This window comes from Mustelus asterias, chromosome 22 (genome assembly GCF_964213995.1).
Source record: "Mustelus asterias chromosome 22, sMusAst1.hap1.1, whole genome shotgun sequence".
Lineage (NCBI taxonomy): Eukaryota > Metazoa > Chordata > Chondrichthyes > Carcharhiniformes > Triakidae > Mustelus > Mustelus asterias.
In genome coordinates this window covers 55,643,439-55,662,286 of record NC_135822.1, presented here as the reverse complement: position 1 = coordinate 55,662,286, position 18,848 = coordinate 55,643,439, and the positions used below count along the sequence as shown (strand labels likewise).

Here is an 18,848-nt window from a genome sequence, read left to right as displayed (position 1 = left end):
TGCAGGCTCGATGGGCCGAATGGCCTCCTGCACTGTGGGGATTCTATGATAATATACAATAGTCACCGAGAAATCCGATAGGGAATTCCGAGAAACCTCTTCCCTCGGAGAGTGGGGCGAGTGCGCTGCCCTCAGAAGCCCAGCCCGGCTCGGTCAACATCTTGTGGGCCACCGGTTTGCCCGGCCCGACTGCGGCTCTTTTACCTGGATTTTGCTGCGGCCTTTGTTTCTCACGCGTCTCCTCATCCTGTGCAGGGGCCGTCTGAACGTGTTGGCGAACGTCATCAGGAAGGAGTTGGAGCAGATTTTCTGTCAGTTTGACTCGAAGTTGGAAGCTGCGGATGAGGTGAGTGCTCTGGGCGGGTGGGCGGGGCGTCTGGCTGGAGGTCAGCGTTTCTGCGCAGTGCGCCGCTAGGCCGGTTTTTTTTAAGACCGGCTTCGCTCGGACGCTAGCGGAGTCGCCGGTGTCTCCCAAAGGCTGAGAGTCACCGTGCCATGTTGGTCTTTCTCGACAGGGTACCGGCGACGTGAAGTACCACTTGGGGATGTACCACAGGCGGATCAACCGTGTCACGAACCGGAACATCACCCTCTCTCTGGTGGCCAACCCTTCCCATCTGGAGGCCGTTGACCCTGTCGTACAAGGAAAGACCAAAGCGGAACAGTTTTACCTCAGCGACACAGAAGGAAAGAAGGTACGACACGTCCGATCAGCTCCTCTGTCGTACAAACCCTTATTTCCCTCGAGGAAACTATTCGTACTCTCTCGGAGTGTATGCTGAAAGTGGGAGGGACAAGGTCTCCCGCTGATACAACAGAAGTTTCTCTTTAAAAAACTTGGAGCTTGGGAGAAGAATCTTTAAAACAAAGAAAATTACAGCACAGGAACAGGCCCTTCGGCCCCTCCAAGGCTGCACTGACCACGCTGCCTGACTGAACTAAAACCCCCTACCCTTCCGGGGACCATATCCCTCTATTCCCATCCTATTCATGTATTTGTCCAGATGCCCTTTAAAAGTCACTATCGTATCCGCTTCCACTACCTCCCCCGGCAGCGAGTTCCAGGCACCCACCACCCTCTGTGTAAAAGATCTGCCTCGTACATCTCCTTTAAACTTTGTCCCTCGCACCTTAAACCTGTGCCCCCGAGTAATTGACTCTTCCACCCTGGGAAAAAGCTTCTGACTATCCACTCTGTCCATGCCTCTCATAATCTTGTAGACTTCTATCAGGTCGCCCCTCAACCTCCGTCGTTCCAATGAGAACAAACCAAGTTTCTCCAACCTCTCCTCATAGCTAATGCCCTCCATACCAGGCAACAACCTGGCAAATCTTTTCTGTACCCTCTCCAAAGCCTCCACATCCTTCTGGTAGTGTGGCGACCAGAATTGAACTCTATATTCCAAATGCGGCCTAACTAATATTTTATAAATCTGCAACATGACTTGCCAATTTTTAAACTCAATACCCCGGCCGATGAAGGCAAGCATGCCGTATGCCTTCTTGACTAACTTCTCCACCTGCATGGCCACTTTCAGTGACCTGTGTACCTGTACTCCCAGATCCCTCTGCCTATCAACACTCTTAAGGGTTCTGCCATTCACTGTATATTTCCTATCTGTATTAGACCTTCCAAAATGCATTAACTCACATTTGTCCAGATTAAACTCCATCTGCCAACTCTCCGCCCAAGTCTTTACCAGATCTTATTCCTCCTGTGACTGGGCCTTTTAAAAATAGTTTTAAACTCAGATTTTTCTCTTTCCCACCACCACCACTAACCCCCCCCCCTCCGCGCCATTACGAAACAGTGACACCTTTAGGGGTGGCACAATGGTTAGCGCTGCTGCCTCACAGCGCCAGAGACCCGGGTTCGAATCCCGGCTCGGGTCACTGTCTGTGCGGAGTTTGCACATTCTCCCCCGTGTCTGTGTGGGTTTCATCCGGGTGCTCCGGTTTCCTCCTACAGTCCGAAAGACGAGCCGGCTAGGTGGATTGGCCGTGCTAAATTGCCCATTAATGTCAGGGGGATTGGGAAGGTAAGTATGTGGGGTTACAGGAATAGGACAGGATCTGGGTGGGATTGTTTTTGGTACAGGCTGGATGAGCTAAATGGCCTCCTTCTGTACTGTAGATTCTATGATTATGTATTGGGATACAGTGAAAAGTATTGTTTCCTGCGCGCGATACAGACAAAGCATACAGTTCACAGAGAACATAGGAGAGAAGGAAAGGAGAGGGTGCAGAATATAGTGTTACAGTCATAGCTAGGGCGCAGAGAAAGATCAACTTAGTGCGAGGTAGGTCCATTCAAAATTCTGACAGCAGCAGGGAAGAAGCTGTTCTTGTGTCGGTTGGTACGTGACCTCAGACTTTTGTATCTTTTTCCCGATGGAAGAAAGTGGAAGAGAGAATGGGTGTGTGGGGTTCTTGATTATGCTGGCTGCTTTTCCCGAGGCAGCGGGAAGTGTAGATGGTGTCGATGGATGGGAGGCTGGTTTGCGTGATGGACTGGGCTACATTCACAACCCTTTGAAGTTTCTTGCAGTCTTGGGCAGAGCAGGAGCCCATACCAAGCTGTGATACATCCGGAAAGAATACTTTCTATGGTGCATCTGTAAAAGTTAGTGAGAGTCGGAGCTGACATGCCAAAGTTCCTTAGTCTTCTGAGAAAGTAGAGGCGTTGGTGGGGCTTTCTTAACTATAGTGTCGGCATGGGGGGACCAGGACAGGTTGTTGGTGATCTGGATTAAAATACCGAAACATGACAAGATACAATTTTTAATTGCTCATGAGTTCCTCACAGCAATATTCTTTATAGACTTAAACTCCTCTTCGAAATCAGTTAGCAAACGATACAGGCTTATGTGATTCACTTGTTACCAGTCATAGAGTCTTTGGACACCCCTGGAGAGAGTGAGACACTTGTCTTCTAATAGCTCCAAAACAGCAGTCTCCAGAGAGAGAGAGAAATACCTCTTGCTTACAGACCCAAGCAGAAACTGCCCACTTTTCTCTATAAGCTTAGCTCCTTCTCCCCCTTCACATGACTCTCTGTCTCTTGTCAATCAACCTGCTCAAACCCTACTCTGAAACGCCACGTGGAAAAACCAAAAATAAAACAAAAATGCATCAGCATCTACCTGCTGAGTGGACATCCGCATGGCAGATGCAGTACAATGTGAATCAATGTGAGGTTATCCACTTCAGTAGCAATAATGGGAAGACAGATTATTATTCGAATGGGTGTAAATTGAGAGAGGCGGATACTCAGCGAGACCTTGGAGTCCTCGTACATCAGTCGCTGAAAGTAAGCGCGCAGGTACAGCAGGCAGTGAAGAAGGCAAATGGTATGTTGGCTTTCATAGCGAGAGGATTTGAGTTTAGGGATTGGGATGTTTTGCTGCAATTGTACAGGGTGTTGGTAAGGCCACACCTGGAGTATTGTGTGCAGTTTTGGTGTCCTTATCTGAGGAAGGATGTCCTTGCTATAGAGGGAGCACAGCGAAGGTTTACCAGGCTGATTCCTGGGATGGCAGGTCTGTCATATGAGGAGAGACTAAATCGGTTAGGATTATATTCACTGGAGTTTAGAAGAGAGGGGTTCTTATAGAAACTTATAAAATTCTAACAGGGTTAGACAGGGTAGATTCAGAAAGAATGTTCCCGATGGTGGGGGGAGTCCAGAACTAGGGGTCATAGTTTGAGGATAAGAACTTTTAGAACTGAGGTGAGGAGAAATTTCTTCACCCAGAGGGTGGTGAATGTGTGGAATTCACTCCCACAGAAAGTAGTTGAGGCCAAAACGTTGTGTGATTTCAAGAAGAAATTAGATTTCGCTCTTGGGGCTAAAGGGATCGAGGGATATGGGGGGGAAGGGGGGGATCAGGATATTGAATTTGATGATCAGCCAATGATCAAAATGAATGGTGGAGCAGGCTCGAAGGGCCGAATGGCCGCCTTCTGCTTTTATTTTATCTGCTACATTTCAATGTCTTGCACTCATTCGGACAAATGCAAGAATACCAAACCTTTTGCAATCACAACAGTTTATACTGCAGGAGAAAAGAGTGCTGATTGGTTGGTAGGTCGCCTCTGGCTGTGGTGTTGCCATAGAGAAAGCATGGGGAGCTATTGGTTCGCTAAGCTTCTGGATAATTCCAAAAAGTTCAAGGCTTGGACATATTCCTTTAGTTTGCAGAGAGCGGGTCCCTCTGTTTGAGTGTCACTTTGAGCAAGCATAAATGAGCCCCATTGCGAGCTCTTGAGGATAAAGTTTATTTATTAGTGTCACAAGTAAGCTTACATTAACACTGCAATGAAGCTACTGTGAAAATCCCCTAGTCGCCACACTCTGGCGCCTGTTTGGGTTACACTGAGGGAGAATTTAGAACCTAACCAGCACGTCTTTCAGACTGTGGAAGGAAACCGGAGCACCCGGAGGAAACCCACGCTGACACGGGGGAGAACGTGCAGACTCCACACACACAGTGACCCAAGCCGGGAATCAAACCCGGGTCTCTGGCACTGTGAGACAGCGGTGCTAGCCACTTGTGCCACCGTACGATTATGTTTGATTTATCTTATTTGGAATTACCCAGAAGCTTGGGGAGCCTTTATTTCCCCATTGCTTTCCCCATGGTTGTGCCTTGGCCAATCGGATTCAGCTTGCCGACCTTCTCTCTGCAGTATCAATTGTTGTGATGGTTTGAAATTTGGTATTCTTGTATTTGTCCTGGTGAGTTCAAGGCGCAAAACTTTAGCAACATGTCTCTTCAGGAACATTCAAGGTCTATTGTACCAAGCGAGCATTTGTATGAATGAGACAGAATTGTATTGTTCTTGTCTGCTGATGTTCAGTTTTGTCCAAATATCTTGCTGTAAATGTTAATCAACTGAACAGCCTGACCGTTATCATCTGTCTGGTGTCATCCCATGTTATTCCTGTGCATATCCCAACGGAATGAGGTTCGACTGTTACCCAGTAATGCACATCTGGCCATAATCATAGAATACCGACAGTGCAGAACGAGGCCATTCGGCCCATCAAGCCTGTGCCAACAACAATCCCACCTAAGCCCCATCACCATCAACTCAAGTATTTACCCTGCTAAACCCCCTGACAATTTAGCATGGCCAATCCACCTAACCCGCACATCTTTGGACACTAAGGGGCAATTTAACATGGCCAATCCACCTAACCCACACATCTTTGGACACTAAGGGGCAATTTAACATGGCCAATCCACCTAACCCACACATCTTTGGACACTAAGGGGCAATTTAGCATGGCCAATCCACCTAACCCGCACATCTTTGGACACCAAGGGACAATTTAGCATGGCCAATCCACCTAACCTGCACATCTTTGGACACTAAGGGGCAATTTAGCATGGGCCAATCCACCTAACCTGCACATCTATGGAGTGTGTGAGGAAACCCACGCAGACATTGGGGAGAAAGTGCAGACTCCGCACAGACATTGACCCAAGCCGGGAATTGAACCCGGGTCCCTGGCGCTGTGAGGCAGCAGTGCTAACCACTGTGCCACTGTTTCACTTTTCCAGGTAGATTTGAGTATGAACTTGTCAGGAGTGGGGCGGGGGGGAGGAAAGCTGACTGGTATTCAGTTCACTGGCAGTGAAAGAAATCTGCTGCAAGAGATGTTTACTGATTAAACTTTGACCTGTTCCAGGTAATGTCCATTCTTCTGCACGGCGACGCAGCCTTTGCGGGGCAGGGAATTGTCTACGAAACCTTCCACTTGAGTGACCTCCCGTCGTATACCACCCACGGAACAATTCACGTGGTGGCGAATAACCAGGTACAGTAATTGTCGGAAGGGTTACGCGCTCTCTGACGGTCTCCGGTAGCTTTGCCTCCCAGTGGAGATGGGGAAAATAGTCACTTGACTAAACACGCGAGTCAGAGTTGACCCGCAAGAGCAAAAGTGGGTTCTTCTCTGGGCAAACGGTGCCCTGCTCTGAAAACCTTCCCGATGGGACTCAGCTGCTGAAGCGTACCATTTAAGGAACCCAGTGTCTAAAAGGCTAACTCACTGGACTCTCGAGCAAACCCCAATCTCGGCCCATATTTACGCTAAGGCTTCTTGTAATCTGGCAATTTGCATTCGCCTCCTTTTCTCAACTGCTCCTGAACGTGCCGACAGACCTCAGTTTGTGGGACACTGACTGAGCTGGAGGCCCTGTACCGTTCCCCTCGTCTCCTTCAGTCCAGCAAGAATCAAGTGAGGCCCTGCTGTTCCAAGGTTGGGTTGTCCCAGCTTCCACGCAGCGAGTTTGACTCGATTCGAACCATTTCCGAGCACCGTCGGCTCCCCACTTGTGTATTCTCCTCGGTTCCCGTTCTGGTGAAGTTGAAAGTTTATTTATTAGTGTCACAAGTTAGGCTTACATTAACACTGCAGTGAAGTCACTGTGAGAATCCCCCAGTCGCCACACTCCAGCGCCTGTTCGGGTTACACTGAGGGAGAATTTAGCCCCTAACCAGCGCGTCTTTTGGAATGTGGGAGGAAACCCACGCAGACACGGGGAGAACGTGCAGACTCCGCACAGACAGTGACCCCAAGCCGGGAATCAAACCTGGGTCCCTGGCGCTGGAGGTAGAACCATAGAAAATTACAGCTCAGAAACAGGCCTTTTGGCCCCTCTTGTCTGTGCCGAACCATTTTATGGTTTATGAAGTGCCAACCACTGTGCCACCGTGCCACCTTAATTCATATAAGAGAAGATGGTTTTCTTACTACCTGTGAGGATTTGCCTAATTTTCACTGGACAAGTGCCCATGGCATGGTTTGATTCGGGAGCTTATTGCGTGGGGGGAGTTGCTGGCAGAGATCTGTATCCCATCACGGTGATTCCTAAGAATAAGTGGCACATGGGCAGGACAAGAGGGCCTGGTACATTATCCCATACATCCCAACAAAGTACAGCCCACACCCAACCAAACCGTACTTGAAAAACCCGAGACAAAAGTGTCCCCTGCCAGCTGTAATTCCTTGATTGGGCAGCACTGGGTTCAATTCCCGGCTCTGCTCACTGTGTGGAGTCTGCACGCTCTCCCCGTGTCTGCGTGGGTTTCCTCCGGGTGCTCCGGTTTCCTCCCACAGTCCGAAAGACGTGCCGGTTAGGTGCTAAATTCTCCCTCGGTGTCACCCGAGCAGGAGTGCGGCGACTGGGGGACTTTCACAGTAACTTCATCGCGACCCCTGACACTAATAAATAAACTTTAATAATCTTGCAGAAATCCTTTTACTTCAGGTAATGATCTCAGGAAGCTGGGATTTAATGACGCGGGTTGTGATTGTGACCCTTGACCTGGTGACAAATTGCTTCAGAGGGACAATCTCCCGAGGAGAAAGGTGGTCAGGAGGGCGATCGTGGACGGATGGACCCAAATGATAGTTCACTATTATAGCGTGTCTTGTGCTATCCGCGGTTGGACTCTGTGTGTGTGTGTGTGTGTGTGTGTGTGTGTGTGTGTGTCTGATGGGTTTTAAATTGTCTTGTCAGATTGGGTTCACGACTGATCCGCGAGTGGCCCGCTCTTCCCCCTACCCGACCGACGTGGCCCGTGTGGTGAACGCCCCTATTTTCCACGTGAATGGCGATGACCCCGAGGCGGTGATGTACGTGTGCAATGTGGCTGCCGAGTGGAGGAGTACTTTCCATAAGGACGTGGTGGTTGATTTGGTAGGTGGGGTGGAGGGAGAGAGGTGGTTGGGATTGGGCGGGGGGGGGCCTTTGGAGACGCTTCTTTCACAAGGAGTTGGTTTGCAGGTGCAGCAGGTAATTAAGAAGGCAAATGATTTTTTTTGTCCTTCATTGCGAGAGGGATGGAGTTTAAAAACAGCGAGGTTATGTTGCAGCTGTATAAGGTGCTGGTGAGGCCATACCTGGAGTACTGTGTACAGTTTTGGTCTCCTTACTTGAGAAAGGATATACTGGCACTGGAGGGGGTGCAGAGGAGATTCACTAGGTTGATTCCGGAGTTGAGACGGTTGGTTTATGAGGGGAGACTGAGTAGACTGGGGCGATACTCATTGGAATTCAGAAGAATGAGGGGGGATCTTATAGAAACATATAAGATTATGAAGGGAATAGATAAGATAGAAGCAGGGAAGTTGTTTCCACTGGTGGGTGAAACTAGAACTAGGGGGCATGACCTCAAAATAAGGGGAAGCAGATTTAGGACTGAGTTGAGGAGGAACTTCTTCACACAAAGGGTTGTGAATCTGTGGAATTCCCTGCCCAGTGAAGCAGTTGAGGCTACCTCATTGAATGTTTTTAAGGCAAGAATAGATAGATTTTTGAACAGTAAAGGAATTGAGGGTTATGGTGAGCGGGCGGGTAAGTGGAGCTGAGTCCACGAGAAGATCAGCCATGATCTTATTGAATGGCGGAGCAGGCTCGAGGGGCCAGATGGCCTACTCCTGCTCCTAGTTCTTATGTTCGCTTAACTCGTTTGTTCGTGTGACAGGAATCGGATAACTGTTGTCTCAGTTGTCTGTGATAGAATATCGATAACCCATTACATTGCTGGGGTGGCTAGGGCACGCCACCCCCTGCAAAACCATCAGCTGGTCAATTTTGTTTCTGTTTCTAAGCCAGCAACGTCAAGAAAGTCCCCTCGTCCCCTCAACCCCGTTATTTTAATTTTCATTAATTCTTAACTGTTCTCTACCTTTTTACTTCTTTATTGTCTGTCTTCATTTTTCTTTCCCGCTCCACTCTTTCCCCCTATTTTATCCCCCTTCCCTTCCTTTTTCTCCCCCTTTGCTTCCCTTCTCTCCCCCCCCCCCCCCCCCCCCCCCCCCACTCCTTTCTCCATTTTACCCCTCTCCCCCCAACACCTTCACCTGTCACAGTTTACCCTCTAAGAACATAAGAACATAAGAAATAGGAGCAGGAGTAGGCCATCTAGCCCCTCGAGCCTGCCCCGCCATTCAATAAGATCATGGCTGATCTGACGTGGATCAGTACCACTTACCCGCCTGATCCCCATAACCCTTAATTCCCTTACCGATCAGGAATCCATCCATCCGCGCTTTAAACATATTCAGCGAGGTAGCCTCCACCACCTCAGTGGGCAGAGAATTCCAGAGATTCACCACCCTCTGGGAGAAGAAGTTCCTCCTCAACTCTGTCTTAAACCGACCCCCCTTTATTTTGAGGCTGTGTCCTCTAGTTTTAACTTCCTTACTAAGTGGAAAGAATCTCTCCGCCTCCACCCTATCCAGCCCAGATTTCAGTTTATCTGCCGTTTGGCCATTCACACCCTTTATTCTCTCTATGGGCTGCCATTAGCAGCCTTTCCCCTGGTTTCTGTGGCTATGACTCATCTTTCATTCCCTCCCCCTGCAGAATAAATATCTCCCACTTTCTGCGCCTTTTAGCTTTGACAAAGGATCATCTGGACTCGAAACGTCAGCTCTTTTCTCTCCTCACAGAGGCTGAGATTTTCCAGCATTTTCTCTTTTGCTTGCGTCCCCCATTGACCCGTCCAAAGATGTGCGGGTTAGGTTGATTGGCCATGCTAAATTGACCCGAGTGTCGGTGCAGGCCCGATGGGCCGAATGGCCTCCTCCTGCACTGTAGGGGTTCTATGAAGAGTTTACTTTAGAATGCAGCAGCACAAGAGAGAGACCATTCGGCCCCCTCGCTCACTGCCTGCTCCCTCCATTCAATACAATCATGGCCCATCCTCGGTTTCAACTCCACCTTCCCGTCTGCTCCCCAAATCCCAGGGAATATCGATTCCCTGAGATTCAGTTTGATCCAGCCTCACATGTCCTCGAGGCTGGGACACCCCACAACCCTCTGGGATAGAGAATTCCAAAGATTCACAACCCTCTGAGTGAAGAAATTACTCCTCATCTCATCTCAGACCCAAATGATGGGCCCCATATCCCGAAACTGTGTCCCCATGTCTTACATTCCTCCACCAGTAGAAATTTCTCCTCATCTCAGTCCGAAATAACCAGCCCCCTTATCCCGAGGGTGTACCCGCCATGTTCTAGATTTCTAGGGAAAAAGGTACAAAAGTCTGGGATCACGTACCAACCGACTCAACAGCTTCTTCCCTGCTGCCCTTAGACTTTTGAATGGACCTACCTTGCACTAAGTTGATCTTTCTCTACACCCTAGCTATGACTGTAACACTACATTCTGCACTCTCTCCTTTCCTTCTCTATGAACGGTATGCTTTGTCTGTTTAGCACGCAAGAAACAATACTTTTCACTGTATCCCAGTACATGTGACAATAATAAATCAAACAATACTTTTCACTGTATCCCAATACATGTGACAATAATAAATCAAACAATACTTTTCACTGTATCCCAGTACATGTGACAATAATAAATCAAACAATACTTTTCACTGTATCCCAGTACATGTGACAATAATAAATCAAACAATACTTTTCACTGTATCCCAGTACATGTGACAATAATAAATCAAACAATACTTTTCACTGTGTCCCAGTACATGTGACAATAATAAATCAAACAATACTTTTCACTGTATCCCAGTACATGTGACAATAATAAATCAAACAATACTTTTCACTGTATCCCAGTACATGTGACAATAATAAATCAAACAATACTTTTCACTGTGTCCCAGTACATGTGACAACAATAAATCAAACAATACTTTTCACTGTATCCCAGTACATGACAATAATAATAAATCAAACAATACTTTTCACTGTATCCCAATACATGTGACAATAATAAATCAAACAATACTTTTCACTGTATCCCAGTACATGTGACAATAATAAATCAAACAATACTTTTCACTGTATCCCAGTACATGTGACAATAATAAATGAAATCCAATCAGAATTCCACGATCAGCAGAAACAATCTCTCAATGTCCACCCTGTCGAACCCCTTCAGAATCTTGTGCGTCTCAGTGAGATAGCCTCACATTCTTCTAAACTCCAGAGAATACAAACCCAAGTTACTCAGTCTCTCATCATAGGGCAATGCTGTTATCCCAGGGAACAACCGAGTGAATCTTTGCTGTACCACATCCAATATATCCTCTCTTAAATGCAGAGGCCTAGACTGTAGATTGTTTTTTTAAATTCAGGCACGGGCATTGCTGGCTGGATCAGCCCGAATCAGCTCAGTGGCATTCAGAGAATACTTAAATGTCAACACACATTGCTGTGGGCGGCACGGTAGCACAGTGGTTAACACTGCTGCTTCACAGCTCCAGGGTCCCAGGTTCGATTCCCGGCTCGGGTCACTGTCTGTGTGGAGTTTGCACATTCTCCTCGTGTCTGCGTGGGTTTCCTCCGGGTGCTCCGGTTTCCTCCCACAGTCCAAAGATGTGCGGGTTAGGTTGATTGGCCAGGTTAAAAATTGCCCCTTAGAGTCCAGAGATGTGTAGGTTAGAGGGATTAGCAGGTACAATATGTGGGGGTAGGGCCTGGGTGGGATTGTGGTCGGTGCAGACTCGATGGGCCGAATGGCCTCCTTCTGCACTGTAGGGTTTCTATGATTTCTATTTCTGTGGCTCTGGAGTCACATGTAGGCCAGACTGCGTAAGTACGGCAGATTTCCTTCCCTAAAGGAACCAGACGGGTTTTTCTGACAATCGACAATGGTTTCATGGTCATCAGTAGATTCTTAATTCCAGATTTATTTTATTGAATTCAAATTCTACCGTCTAATCTGGCAGGATTTGAACCCGAGTCCCCCTGGGTCGCTGGATTACTAGTCCAGTGACAATCCCACTACACCCACCAGATGTGGAAGGTGAGAATGCAGGGGGGCTGTTCAGTAAGGAGAGATTACCAGTGGATGGGAGAAAGCTGGAGAAATGCGAAGGGTGGTACGGCGGCACAGTGGTTAACACTGCTGTCTCGCAGCGCCAGGGACCCCGGTTTGATTCCCAGCCTCAGCTCGCTGTCTGCACGTTGTCCCCCGTGTCTGCGTGGGTTTCCTCCGGGTGCTCCGGTTTCCTCCCACAGTCCGTGCTGGTTAGGTGCTAAATTCTCCCTCAGTGTAACCCGGACAGGAGTCTGGCGACTAGGGGATTCTCACAGGAACTTCATTGCAATGTTAATGTGAGCCTACTTGTGACACTGATAAAGAAACAAATAAAAGATGTTTGACAGACTGTGCGTTTCTGAGGGGGAACCTGAACCTACTTGTTGTCTACTTTTAAAGGTTTGTTATCGGCGTAACGGTCACAACGAGATGGATGAACCAATGTTCACGCAGCCACTGATGTACAAACAGATTAAGAAACAGAAAGCTGTCCTGAAGAAGTACGCTGAGAAGCTGATGTCCGAGGGAGTTGTGACACAGCAAGAGTTCGAGGTTTGGGTTCCTCTTATTTATCAGCGATGATCCCTACCCTTCCGGGGACCATATCCCTCTATTCCCATCCTATTCATATATTTGTCAAGACGCCCCTTAAAACTCACTATCGTATCTGCTTCCACTCCCTCCCCCGGCAGCGAGTTCCAGGCACCCACCACCCTCTGTGTAAAAAAACTTGCCTCGTACATCTCCTTTAAAGCTTTGCCCCTCGCACTTTAAACCTGTGCCCCCGAGTAATTGACTCTTCCACCCTGGGGAAAAAGCTTCTGACTATCCACTCTGTCCATGCCCCTCATGATCTTGTAGACGTGTTCTTGAGCGTGCGTCTGTTCACGCACGTGTGTGCGTGCTCAGTTGGCGTTTTAGTTACGATTCTGAGGGTGTGTATTTGTTTATTATTGTTTGTTTTTGGGTGGCATAGGCGGAAATGGCCAAGTATGACAAGATTTGCGAGGAGGCCTACGCCAGATCGAAAGATGAGAAAATCATGCACATCAAGCACTGGCTGGACTCCCCCTGGCCTGGTACGTACTTCAGCGGGAAATGCCAGGGGCTACAGACAAGGCAGGGGTTCCTGGGGCACTTTCAGAAGGACTTTGTGATTCAGGCACTCCAGCTGACATTGAAGTGAGAAGCCATTGCCGCTATTCTGCTGTCCTATTGCAGTCGGAGAGGACAATGTGAATGTGTGCACCTTGGCTAAGCTGCTGTTTGGCTGGAGAAGGCAGAGTCACAAGTAATTAAATAATCAGTGTGTCGGGTAGCTGTTCACAGACTGCGTCCCTCTCAAAGCTGCACCTATTAATCTGTGCTTAAAGTGTGTCAGGAGGAGAGGGAGGTCACCTTGAGGCTATGGAAATGCTGCACGCTATTCAAGGTCGTATTGGTGACGGCAATCGTTGATTCAGAGAGGTGCAGCGTGCAGTAGCAATTGTTTTGTGTGGTTTTTTTTTCTTGCAAGTGGAATAGCAGGGGAGTGTTTCCAATTCCTGCTAGCCTCCGGAGAGCAGGCCATGTGAAGACCACCCCCCTGACAGAGCCAAGGCGGTACAGTGGTTAGCACTGCTGCCTCACAGCGCCAGGGACCTGGGTTCGATTCCCGGCTCGGGTCACTGTCTGTGCGGAGTCTGCACGTTCTCCCCCCGTGTCTGCGTGGGTTTCCTCCGGGTGCTCCGGTTTCCTCCCACAGTCCAAAAGACGTGCTGGTTAGGTGCTAAATTCCCCCTCGGTGTACCCGAACAGGCGCCGGAGTGTGGCGACTAGGGGATTTTCACAGTAACTTCGTTGCAGTGTTAATGTAAGCCTACAATGAAAACGGAGAAATGCTGGAAAAACTCAGCAGGTCTGACAGCATCTGTGGAGAGAGAACAGAACCAACGTTTCGAGTCTAGATGACCCTTCGTCAACCCTTGCCTGTCTCCGAATTATCCTGCAATTGTGTCTTGGCCTATATATGCTGTGTTTGTGAACTAACCTCCACTCCCCTGATGAAGGAGCAGCGCTCCGAAAGCTCGTGATTCCAAATAACCCTGTTGGACTTGAACCTTGCGCTGTGAGACTTTTGTCTCTGAGTGTGAAGGGGGGAGGAGCAAGGCTTTGACCCCTGGGGGAGGGAGGGGGTGGAAGAACTAAAGTCAATGCTGTGTCTCTGTGTAGTCGTTCTCCTCCTTGACACGTGCTTCACCTTCTGCCCTTAGGTTTCTTCACTCTCGATGGACAGCCGAAAAGCATGACGTGTCCCTCCACTGGACTGAGCGAGGAGACGCTGGCTCACATTGGCGGGGTGGCCAGCTCGGTGCCGGTTGAAGATTTCACTATTCATGGAGGTAGATGGGAGTTAAATATGGTGCCGAACGGCCCCACAGTCCACACCCAGCAGCATGAGCCAATGCTTGACCCATGTGGACATCTTTGAACACAATAAGGGGGATAAGACATGATTACCTGGCTCATCAATACTCCCCCATCTATTGGACAACTCCACCATGTGCCCTCATGCTCCCCAATCACTGTCGGCGCTAACTCTCTGGGGAAACATCTCGGTGGGGTGGTACCTGGAGACAAAACTCCCCAAATCCTAAAAGAACTGAACAAACTTGTGGCGTCACTAGATGGACGTGTCTAACATTTGTCCCCGAGATGTGAAGATATTCGTCTCATCGAATCCCTGTGGTGCAGAAGGAGGCTATTCAGCCCATCGAGTCTGCACCGACTCTCTGACAACAATCCTATCCCTGTAACCCCATGTATTTATCCCGCTAAACCCCCTAACCTGCACATTGTTGGACACTAAGGGGCAATTTAGTATGGCCAATCTACCTCAACTGCACATCTTTTGATTAGGAGAAACAGCCATTACTGGACTAGTTTCTCAATACTTACTACTTGACCTTATTTTAAGTTAACTGTTACATAGAACATAGAACAGTACAGCACAGAACAGGCCCTTCAGCCCACAATGTTGTGCCGAGCTTTATCTGAAACCAAGATCAAGCTATCCCACTCCCTATCATCCTGGTGTGCTCCATGTGCCTATCCAATAACCGCTTAAATGTTCCTAAAGTGTCTGACTCCACTATCACTGCAGGCAGTCCATTCCACACCCCAACCACTCTCTGCGTAAAGAACCTACCTCTGATATCCTTCCTGTATCTCCCACCATGAACCCGATAGTTATGCCCCCTTGTAATAGCTCCATCCACCCGAGGAAATAGTCTTTGAACGTTCACTCTATCTATCCCCTTCATCATTTTATAAACCTCTATTAAGTCTCCCCTCAGCCTCCTCCGCTCCAGAGAGAACAGCCCTAGCTCCCTCAACCTTTCCTCATAAGACCTACCCTCCAAACCAGGCAGCATCCTGGTAAATCTCCTCTGCACTCTTTCCAGCGCTTCCACATCCTTCTTATAGTGAGGTGACCAGAACTGCACACAATATTCCAAATGTGGTCTCACCAAGGTCCCGTACAGTTGCAGCATAACCCCACAGCTCTTAAACTCCAACCCCCTGTTAATAAAAGCTAACACACCATAGGCCTTCTTCACAGCTCTATCCACTTGAGTGGCAACCTTTAGAGATCTGTGGATATGAACTCCAAGATCTCTCTGTTCCTCCACAGCCTTCAGAACCCTACCTTTGACCCTGTAATCCACATTTAAATTAGTCCTACCAAAATGAATCACCTCACATTTATCAGGGTTAAACTCCATTTGCCATTTTTCAGCCCAGCTTTGCATCCTATCTATGTCTCTTTGCAGCCTACAACAGCCCTCCACCTCATCCACTACTCCACCAATCTTGGTGTCATCAGCAAATTTACTGATCCACCCTTCAGCCCCCTCCTCTAAGTCATTAATAAAAATCACAAAGAGCAGAGGACCAAGCACTGATCCCTGCGGCACTCCGCTAGCAACCTGCCTCCAATCCAAACATTTTCCATCCACCACCACCCTCTGTCTTCGATCAGACAGCCAGTTACCTATCCAATCGGCCAACTTTCCCTCTATCCCACACCTCCTCACTTTCATCATAAGCCGACCATGGGGGACCTTATCAAACGCCTTACTAAAATCCATGTATATGACATCAACTGCCCTACCACTAAGTACCACTTAGTTACCTCCTCAAAAAATTCAATCAAATTTGTGAGGCACGACTTGCCCTTCACGAATCCGTGCTGACTATCCCGGATTAATCCGCATCTTTCTAAATGGTCGTAAATCCCATCTCTAAGGACCTTTTCCATCAATTTACCAACCACCGAAGTAAGACTAACCGGTCTATAATTACCAGGGTCATTTCTATTCCCTTTCTTAAACAGAGGAACAACATTCGCCATTCTCCAGTCCTCTGGCACCATCCCCGTCGACAGCGAGGACCCAAAGATCAAAGCCAAAGGCTCTGCAATCTCATCCCTTGCCTCCCAAAGAATCCTGGGATACATTTCATCAGGCCCAGGGGACTTATCGACCTTCAGTTTATTCAAAACTGCCAGGACATCCTCCCTCCGAACATCTATTTCCTCCAGCCTATTAGCCTGTAACACCTTCTCTTCCTCAAAAACATGGCCCCTCTCCTTGGTGAACACTGAAGAAATGTATTCATTCATCACCTCGCCTATCTCTACTGACTCCATACACAAGTTCCCACTACTGTCCTTGACCGGCCCTAACCTCACCCTGGTCATTCTTTTATTCCTCACATAAGAGTAAAAAGCCTTGGGGTTTTCCTTGATCCGACCCGCCAAAGACTTCTCGTGTCCCCTCCTAGCTCTCCTAAGCCCCTTTTTCAGCTCATTCCTTGCTAACTTGTAACCCTCAATCGAACCTTGTTTCCTCATCCCTACATAAGCTTCCCTCTTCCTTTTCACAAGACATTCCACCTCTTTCGTGAACCATGTTTCCCTCACTCGGCCATTTCCTCCCTGCCTGACAGGGACATACCTATCAAGGACATCCAGTATTTACTTGCTGGGACTTCTCTGCATGACTCTAGTCTAATGGTTTAACTGTAATTAACCCCCTTTTGATCATTTCTTGAAGCCTTTTCCCATTTATTTTGTACCCGATACATATCCTCCTCACTCATTCTGGACATTAAATTGCATCTCCCACTACTACTTGGCTTCATCAGGAGAGGTGATGGCCTAGTGGTATTATCGCTAGACTATTAATCCAGAAACTCAGCTAATGTTCTGGGGCCCCGGGTTCGAATCCCGCCACGGCAGATGGTGGAATTTGAATTCAATAAAAAAAAATATCTGGAATTGCGAATCTACTGATGACCATGAAACCACTGTCGATTGTCGGAAAAAACCCATCTGGTTCCCTTTAGGGAAGGAAATCTGCCGTCCTTACCCGGTCTGGCCTACATGTGGCTCCAGAGCCACAGCAATGTGGTTGACTCTCAACTGCCCTCCAAGGGCAACTAGGGATGGGCAATAAATGCTGGCCCAGCCAGCGATGCCCCATGTCTCACAAGTGAATGAAAAAAAAAGAATCCTTATTCCTCTAAGCCAGGGGTCTCCAAACTCCGATCCGGATACGGCCCGCTGCGGGCCGGATGTGGGCCGTAGTTTGGAGACCCCTGCTCTAAGCCAACCAGATTCCAACCAACTTCTCTCCCGTTCCCCATAATCATCCCAATTTATATCTTTCCTCCAAATCATTATCGTGCATCGCAGTTGTAGTTATCGTGCTGCCTCACAGACTCAGGTTCGATTCCCGGCTCGGGTCACTGTCTGTGTGGAGTTTGCACATTCTCCTCGTGTCTGCGTGGGTTTCCTCCGGGTACTCCGGTTTCCTCCCACAGTCCAAAAATGTGCTGGTTAGGTTGATTGGCCGTGCTAAAATTGCCCCTTAGTTTCCTGGGATGCGTAGATTAGAGGGATTAGCGGGTAAAATATGTAGGGATATGGCGGTAGGGCCTGGGTGGGATTGTGGTCGGTGCAGACTCAATGGGCCGAATGGCTTCTTTCTGTACTGTAGGGTTTCTATGATTCTTCTATGATTCGAAAGATCTACTGGTTAGGTGCTAAATTCTTCCTCAGTGTCCCTGAACAGGCGCCGGAGTGTGGCGACTCGGGGATTTCACAGTAACTTCATTGCGTTGTTAATGTAAGCCTACTTGTGACACTAATAAATTGAAAACTTTATTATTGTCCGGTGGTTGCTTTTGCACTTATTTCAACTCTTTCCTCAGGTCTAACTCGCATCCTTAAAGGCCGTGGGGAGATGGTAAAGAACCGTACAGTGGACTGGGCTCTCGCAGAGTACATGGCCTTCGGGTCCTTGCTGAATGAAGGGATTCATATCCGCCTGAGTGGGCAGGACGTGGAGAGAGGAACTTTCAGGTACTGCTCCTGCTACATTGGAAGTCTCGATATCTGTCCCTTCTCAACGGCGTGCATGCCGGCTGGTGAAGTTAAAACCGAGACACCACAGAGAGTTTATTGACTTAGCTCACAGTCAACAATATGGGCGAGCGGTGGCCTCGTGGTATTGTTACTGGACTAGTCTTCCAGAGAACCAGAATAATGTTCTGGGGACCCCGGGTTCGAATCCCGCCACGGCAACTGGTGGAATTTGAATTCAATTTTTTTTTTAAAAATCTGGAATTAAGAATCTACTGATGACCATAAAACCATTGTCGGGAAAACCCATCTGGTTCCCTTTAGGGAAGGAAATCTGCCGTCCTTACCCGGTCTGGCCTACATGTGATTCCAAAGCCACAGCAATGTGGTTGACTCTCAACTGCCCTCCAAGGGCAACTAGGGATGGGCAATAAATGCTGGCCCAGCCAGCGACACTCACTTGCCGTAAGTGAATAGAATCATAGAAACCCTACAGTGCAGAAGGAGGCCATTTGGCCCATCGAGTCTGCACCGACCACAATCCCACCCAGGCCCTATCCCCGTAACCTCACACTTTACCCTGCCAATCCCCTGACACTAGGGACAATTTATCACAGCCAATGCACCTAACCCGC

General features: G+C 48.4%; 1 protein-coding gene across 2 annotated transcripts in view; it reads left to right on the top strand.

Moving 5' to 3' along the window:
* LOC144510034 (2-oxoglutarate dehydrogenase complex component E1) overlaps positions 1-18,848 on the top strand; it is a 122,580-nt gene that overhangs the window by 86,479 nt on the left and 17,253 nt on the right. For both annotated transcript variants that reach the window (XM_078239238.1, XM_078239239.1), the window contains exons 9-16: positions 256-346; positions 516-695; positions 5,696-5,824; positions 7,533-7,712; positions 12,207-12,359; positions 12,784-12,886; positions 14,060-14,188; positions 18,063-18,213. In XM_078239238.1, the coding sequence (XP_078095364.1) occupies positions 256-346; positions 516-695; positions 5,696-5,824; positions 7,533-7,712; positions 12,207-12,359; positions 12,784-12,886; positions 14,060-14,188; positions 18,063-18,213 (1,116 nt within the window). The remainder of the gene's footprint in view (positions 1-255; positions 347-515; positions 696-5,695; positions 5,825-7,532; positions 7,713-12,206; positions 12,360-12,783; positions 12,887-14,059; positions 14,189-18,062; positions 18,214-18,848) is intronic.